At 41.7% G+C, this 8350-nt stretch overlaps 1 protein-coding gene across 1 annotated transcript in view; it reads right to left on the minus strand.

The window, feature by feature from the left end:
- The window catches only part of LOC120528901 (zinc finger protein 420-like), a 59049-nt gene extending 52779 nt beyond the window's left edge, over positions 1–6270 (minus strand). Inside the window, exon 1 of the mRNA XM_039752977.1 lies at positions 5845–6270. Within this exon, the coding sequence (XP_039608911.1) occupies positions 5845–6247 (403 nt within the window). The 5' untranslated portion in view covers positions 6248–6270. The remainder of the gene's footprint in view (positions 1–5844) is intronic.
- Between the last annotated feature and the right edge of the window lie 2080 nt (positions 6271–8350).

Here is an 8350-nt window from a genome sequence, read left to right on the forward strand (position 1 = left end):
TCTCCCATTTCTATTCAGATGCCTCCAATTTCCAGTAAGGCTCTGCTTCGCGATGACAAGTAAGAAGTCTCAGGGACAGAACAAAAGTTGGGCAGGTTTCATTTTGAAATTGTACGTGTAATGGTCATAACTGGAAGCTATTTTTCTCCATTTACTGTAATGCAGTTGAGCTCGAAAACCGTGGGGGGGGGCAGAGTTACAAAAAGCGCTGAAGAAAACATGCATTATATAATTAAGAAGGCAGCGAAACAATTAGAAGTGAGCGAGTGACATATAAAACCATATTCAGCGGCTCACGTGAACTGACGCAGTTCGCAGACAAAAAGCAACAGTTACAAAGTGCGCTGAACAAAAACCGAATTACACTGCTACGCTCAAATAGACAAACCGCACGCCGTGACACAGTAGTAGAGCCTTCGCCTCTAGTGCCGGCTTCCGGGGTTCGATTCCCGAGAGGGGATGCACTAAGTATGTACGCTTCTCGATTCATTTTAGCCTCGGATCCCCTTGGTTTGAGACGTATGAAAAAATATGCGATTAATGCAGAAAGACAGATCACCAATTGAAGCTTTATGAATAATGGATACTTTATTTGCGATCAATGATTGTTTTGGTAAAGCCATACTCAGTGTATTCATTAGATGAACAGTAAAAAAGTAAGAGCGAGGGGAGGGTAACTTATTGAGGCACACAGGCAAAAACCACAATAGCACGAGGGCTCGATGTACTGTAGTGCGCGTCAACTCGACGTGAATTGCACGATCACATTCGAAAAAATATTTCTTTTCAAGTTCTATTTAGTCCATATGTGTCAAACTCAAGGCCCGCGGGCCACATCCGCCCGACGTAATTATATCCGCCCGCGAGATCATTTTATATGTTATTGTTATTAATGGCCCGGGGATATGAAGCGCTGGTAACACGATAAACTACAGATCCCATAATGCAGCGCTTCAGCTGCCTTGCCGAACACTTACTGCGTTAATCAGGTCTAGCTTATGATGCTGCAAGTTATTGCGAAGCTACTTCACACGATGCTGAAGAGAAAAGGTGATTCTGAAAATAGAGACTTTAAAAACCGATGGGAGGCTGAGTATATGTTTACTGAACCCGTGTGTCTCATTTGTGGAGCTAATGTGGCTGTAATTACAGAATTGAATCTAAGATGGCACTATGAGACAAAACATCAGGATAACCTGAAAGACCTGAATGCAATGCACAAGATACAGAAAGCAGAAGAGTTAAAGAAGAATCTGACACTTCAGCAGACGTTTTTACCCGTGCACAATCACAAAGTGATTTCAAGTGAAGCTGCTTTTATGGGAGACACAAATGCACCAGTGCACCTTGCCCCACTTTCCCTGTTGCCAAGTAATGTTAAACCAAGTCGTCACAACGGTGTTCCCAAATACGCACTTTGCTGATAAACTGAGCGCACTGCGCACTGAGTTCGCACGGCGCTTTGGTGACTTTGAAGAACAAAAAAAGAATTTTCAGTTGTTTCACAACCCATTTGCCGTCGATGTGGAAACTGCGCCTGTGCAGATTCAGATGGAGGTGATTGAGCTGCAGTGTAATGGCACACTGAAGGCAAAGTACGATACTGCAGGGCCCGCACAGTTTATTCACTCCATTCCTGCAGAAATGCTCCAGCTCCGTCTACATGTGGCTCGAACCTTGTGCATGTTTAGTAGCACATATCTGTGTGAGAAGCTCTTCTCAGTCATGAAGACTAACAAAACAGCACACAGGAGTCGCCTCACTGATGAGCACCTGCAATCGATCCTGAGAATCTCCACAACACAGAACCTCACAGCAAACAGAAACGAACCTGTGGCCAAAAAAAGATGCCAGGCGTCCAGCTCTAAAATGACATCTGAGCAAAGACAACTGAATGATTTGATTTGTTATTGCTGAAAGGAACACATTTTATTTATATTTCCAGGTTTTGTTATGCAGCATGTTCATATTTGAATTTGTATAATTTTCACAGGATATATTTTTATGGAGAGCAAAATCTTTTGGGATATTTAAAATGTAAGTTTTTTTTATTATATAAAATTACATAAGAGTAAAGAAATTTGAATGTTTGTTCTTTTAACGTTTACTTTATTTCTAACTTCTATAATTCAGACAGGATATATTTTTATGGAGAGCAAAATATATATGTGTGTGTGTATATATATATATATATATATATATATATATATATATATATATATATATATATATGACAGCAACACTCATCACTCATAACAGTGACAAAACAATTACATTGACAATCATGTTATGTTATTTTCAAAATGTTCCCTCTTCTTTTTCATTGCTTCTTTAACACACTACTTCTCCACTGCGAGGCGCGGGTATTTTGCTAGTATATCTATATATATCTATCTCTATCTATCTCTATATATATATCTCTATCTATCTATCTATCTCTATATATATATCTCTATCTCTATATATATATCTCTATCTATCTATCTATCTCTCTCTCTATATATATATATATATATATATCTATATATATATATATATATATATATATATATATATATACAGTATATAAAAATAAAGTAGAGTCTCGCTTATCCTACCTTCGCTTATCCAACATTCCGCATTATCCGACATCCCACCACAAAAAAAAAAAAAAAAGAAAAAATACTCATCAATCGGCAACAAGAACTGCAAGTTGCAGGTGTGAGCGTAGTCTATTTTTTGTTGCTTCCGACTCATCCGCAGCTAATTACAGTGGAACCTCGGTTTGCGAGCATAATTCGTTCTGGAAATGTACTTGCAGTCCAAAGCAGTCGTATAATAATGCGAATTTCCCCATAAAAAATAATGGAAACTCAGATGATTCGTTCCACAACCCAAAACTATTCATATAAAAATGATTAATACAAAATATAAAGTAAAAATACATAAAGCAAATTAACCTGCACTTTACCTTTAAAAAGAATCATGGCTGGTGCAAGTTTCTAAACTCATGTGGGATTCCACCCAACAGGACGACATGCGGAAGAGCGTCCCAAAGCAATCGCAGTCTCCCAGCGCTGTAGCAGTTCGATGTAAAAGCCAATCCGAAAAGATTGTGGACATGCTATAAGCGCCTGCCGTTGATGGATGATACAAGGAACAAGGGACATTATAAATGCCCTGGGCTCAGTATTACTTTCCCCCCGATCCTGCCTGACTGCTGTGTCTGTGTATAGGAGAATGAAAGATCCCGCTACATTAAATAACCGCGCTGTTGCTGTTTCAAGTTTAATAAAGCTGATGTTGCTAAAAGTACTGAGACTCAGCTTTGAGTTTTCGGGTGCAAGACGGGGACTCGCATGTCACAGCACAAACACACACACACAGTCACAATGCTGTAGTAAACAGTATACGCTCGTACGGATGTTTACTATATTAGTGACGGAGTTAAGGCTAGAAACTGCAATTAATTACATTGAGCCACAAGCAGAAGCTACAGGAATCGACATAATGATGCTGCAAAAATGGCGAGACTTCACAGTGAAGAAACAGCACTCGTCAGGAAAACAGACTACAAACGCTCGCTGCACAGGGAGGGACTGAACATGTACAAACCAAAAGGGAAACTGGCTTGTTCGTATACCGAGTGTGTGGTCGTGAACCAAGGCAAAAGTTTGGCGAACTGTTTGGTCGTAAACCGATTCGTATGTGTACTGAGACGTTCGTGAACCGAGGTTCCACTGTATCGAGATCGAGATCGAGATATAGTTTGATCCATGCACATATGTTAGGGCCGAACCCAAATTTGTGCAATGTGGTGAATAGGTAATCCCATTCAACCATGAGAAATGCATTTTCTGTGTCCAAAAATAAGATCATCATCTCTGGGGTGAATAATAAGACTTAATGGGTGAAAATATAACATTGAACAAGCGTGACTTTAAAAGAAGTTCATCAAAAACACGGGGACACAGTTGGAAACTTAAGGGTAACTTTCACAAAACCATTAGGAAGTTTTCTTTGCACAAAGAATGATAGACACTTGCAATACATGACCAAGTATTTGGGTGGAAAGTAAAACTTTAGGGACTTTCAAAACTAGACTTCAAGACTAACAGAATGTCATGTTATATAGCGCCTTGATGTGTGCATTACAAGTCCCAGGAGGTTCTGCTCAGGCTTTATAACACACTGGTGAGGCCTCATCTGGAGTCCTGGGTGCAGTTTGGGCCTCCAAAAAGGACAAAACAGCACTAGAAAAGGTCCAGAGAAGAGCGACTAGGCTGATTCAGGGCAACAGGGGATGAGTTATGAGGAAAGATTACAGTTTAAGGAAAAGAAGATTAAGAGGAGACCTGACTGAAGTGTTTAGAATTATAAAGGGAATTAGTCCAGTGGATTAAGATGGTGACTTTAAAATGAGTTCATCAAGAACACGGGGACACAGTTGGAAACTTGTGAAGGGGAAACTTCACACAAATATTAGGAAGTTTTTCTCTACACAAAGAATGATAGACACTTGGAATAAGCAGCCAAGTAGTATGGTGGAAAGTAAAACTTTAGGGACTTTCAAAACTTGACTGAAGAAATAAGTGGATAGGACTGGTGAGCTTTGGTGGGCTGAATGGCCTGTTCTCGTCCAAATTGTTCTATTCTGTTGACCGAAGTTTTTATTTTCTTTCCTTCAATTGTCTACTGGCCAGAGTTCAACAATGAATCAATGGACAGGTGGTGATCGTTTCCATTTACGATACTCAGTTTCTACTTGTTTTCTGCAGGTTTAAACAAAGCAGTGCTGTTAATATGCACTCATTTGCATTTTGTCTGAAAACTTGTCGCAGAGCTCTGGGCCAGCACTCAGTAAAGAGCACAATACCAAAATAAACTCAACTAAACTGAATTAATGGCAATTACTCCCTGAAATGACTGACTTTTAATTTATCATTCACGTAGGTGTGAAAGGCTCCATTTGTCAGCAGCCATTCCTTCAGTGCTCTAATAGTCACCTCCCTTAATTTATCCCTAATTGGTTATAAGGGAAACGATGATAATGAAAAGATGAGATTAGACAGGAGTCCCGTGGACTGTGATGTTTGCTGATGACACTGTGATCTGTAGTGAGAGTAGGAAGCAGGTTGAGGAGACTCTGGAGAGGTGGAGATATGAGAGGAGAGAAATGAAGGTCAGTAGGACCACCCAGACAGAATACATGTGTGTGAATGAGAGGGAGGTCAGTGGAATGGTGAGGATGAAGAGAGTAGAGTTGATGAAGGTGGAGGAGTTTAAATACTTGGGATCAACAGTACAGAATAATGGGGATTGTGGAAGAAAGGTGAAAAAAGAGAGTGCAGGCAGGGTGGAGTGGGTGGAGAAGAGTGTCAGGAGTGATCTGTGACAGACGGATATCAGCAAGAGTGAAAGGGAAGGTCTACAGGACGGTAGTGAGACCAGCTATGTTATATGGGCTGGAGACGGTGGCACTGACCAGAAAGCAGGAGACAGAGCTGGAGGTGGCAGAGTTAAAAATTCTAAGATTTGCATTGGGTGTGATGAGGATAAACAGGATTAGAAATAAGAGACATTAGAGGGTCAGGTCAAGTGGGGAGACAAAGTCAGAGAGGCGAGATTGTGTTGGTTTGGACATGTGCAGAGGAGAGATCACAAAAATACTGGGAGAAGGGTGCTAAGGATAGAGCTGCCAGGAAAGAGGAAGGCTTAAGAGAAGGTCTATGGATGAGGTGAGAGAGGACATGCAGGTGATGGGTGTGATAGAGCAAGATGATGAGGACAGAAAGATATGGAAGAAGATGATCCGCTGTGGGGACACCTAACGGGAGAAGCTGAAAGAAGAATCATATTACTTACTTATTTCGACTTTCTGTTCTTCCTTTTTCTTGTTTCCCTCATTGATTTTCTCTTCCACCTCAGACACCTCGGATTTCAGTTCCACAGAATTCTGCTGGGCAGCCAGTTGTCCCGTATTAGTGACCCAGGACTGAAACCTGTAAGGAGACTCTTCATAAATATCGCGCTTGAAATCGTTCCCGGTTTCATGTCTCTGCAGTCCAACATTAACTGAGAACTCTTCTGAATGCTCAACTTTAATGTCCACCGTCTCCTCCTTGAGCTCCTCCTCTTTCAAAACGGAAATTCCTCCTTCGCAATCCTCCAGCTTGACACACAAATACTCGGGTTCACCCCACTCACAGTCCTCTTCTTTAATGTGCACCAGTCGCTCGTGCACACCATTCTCTTTGACTAAATCCATGGCTCTGTGGAAAACTCTTCTCTTCCCCCAAATGTCTGATTTTCTCTCCTAAGAGTCCCTTCTCATGTGGGCAGCCCTGGCCTGGCAGCCATTAGACACTTCACTGCATGGACATGCAAACTGGGAAGGGGGCTTCCTTTATATCTGTTCAAACAAAAGTGATAGAATTACTTCATAATGTCTTCACAAATGACTTGAGCACATGAACTAAACACAAAAACTACCAATTAAGTTTTTTTTTTTTATCTGAGATTTAAAATGTTATGAACCGACCATGTTAGCCAAAGAAGCTCTCGGCAGATTCTGGAGTAACAATCTACTTGATATGGAAACAAAGCCTAGCTGGTTAAAAAAACCAAGATAGGGAAAAGGGGGAAAACAAAACTTTAAATGCTTCATTTTATTCACTTTAAACCAATTTATACGTATACCACATGTCCAAGTAATATTTCAGAGGGTGTAGTGACACAGTTTGCTTTAAGACAGAACAGAGAGGTTTTGAAGTAATCAGCGCAAGTTGGGACCCCTGTACAAATTGTTTGCTTCAACTACTTTCACTGCTGCAGGACATCTGTAAGTTGTAACCTATTAGTTGTTCCCTGATGAAGGCCGATTTGAAATATTCTGAAATTCCCTTTTCGTTCAGTTTTTGCTAAGCTAAACTTTAAATGTAAACCTCTGGAAGTTTAATGCTTCCCTTTTCACCATTTTAAGCCATTCATTGCATTTCAACCGATTAAATTTGAAGAAGAACTGGAAAAACTGAGGCGTTCTAAAACTTTTGACAGGTAGTAGACAAGTATAATTCATATTAAAACCCAAATAGTCGGATTCTGTCATTGCCAAAAGTATTGGGACGCCGGCCTTTACACACACATGAACTTTAATGACATCCCCTTCTTAACACATAGGCTTTAACATGGAGTCGGCCCACCCTTCGCAGCTCTAACAGCTTCAGCTCTTCTGGGAAGGCTTTCCACAAGGTGTAGGAGCGTGTTGGTGGGAATTGGTGACCAGGAGAGCATTGGTGAGGTCAGGCTCTGATGCTGGAGGAGATGGCCTGCCTCGCTCGCCGTCTCCCAAAGGTGTTCTGTCGGGTTGAAGTCAGGGCTCTGTGTAGCCACACCAAACTCGCTCCTTGCTTTGTCCACTGGTGCCTTCCCAGTCATGTTCCCATCCCCAAACTGTTCACCACAAAGTTGTCGAAAATGGCTTTGTATGCTGAAGCATTAAGAGTTCCTTTCACTGGAACTAAGGGGCCGAGCCCAACCCCACACCATAATCCCCTAAACTTTCCACTTGGCACAATGCAGTCAGGCGAGTCCCGTTCTCCTGGCCAGACTCATCCATCGTATTGCGTGATTCGTCACTCCACATCTGCACTGCTCTCGAGTCCAGGGGCGTCTGGTGGGCTTTACACCACTGCATCTGACGCTTTGCATTGCACTTGGTGATGTCAGGCTTGGCTGCAGCTGCTCGGCCATGGAGACCCCCATTCATTCCATGAAGCTCTCTCTCTCTCTACGCTGCACCGTTCTTGAGCTTTTGGAGGTCTGTAGCTATCGACTCTGCAGAAAGTTGTTGACTTCTGCACACCTCAGCATGTGCTGTCCCCGCTCTGTGATTTGACGTGGCCTACCACTTTGTGGCGGAGTTGCTGTTGTTCCCAGTTGCTTCTACTTTGTTATAATACAGTTGATGGTGGAATATTTAGTGGTGAGGAAATGTCACGAATGGACTCATTGCACAAGTGGCATCCTATCAGGGCACCAGGCTTGAATTCACTGAGCTCCTGAGAGCGACCCATTCTGTCCCAAATGTTTGAAGAGGACGTCTGCATGCCGATGGGCTCGCATTTATACACCTGTGACCATGGAAGGGATTGGAACACCTGAATTCAATGATCTGGAGGGAGGTCCCAATACTTTTGGCAATATAGTGTAGCTTTAATTACAACAACATAAGCCAATATGAGCAGATGAGTTTCTGTTCACAGTCGACAGATAACAGGCACTATATGACATATGATGTATTATACTTCTCACTTTTTTTTTCTGGACTTTTGTATTTATTAAAAGAGCTTTAGTAAATAAAAAAAAAAAA

Source organism: Polypterus senegalus, chromosome 4, assembly GCF_016835505.1.
Source record: "Polypterus senegalus isolate Bchr_013 chromosome 4, ASM1683550v1, whole genome shotgun sequence".
Lineage (NCBI taxonomy): Eukaryota > Metazoa > Chordata > Cladistia > Polypteriformes > Polypteridae > Polypterus > Polypterus senegalus.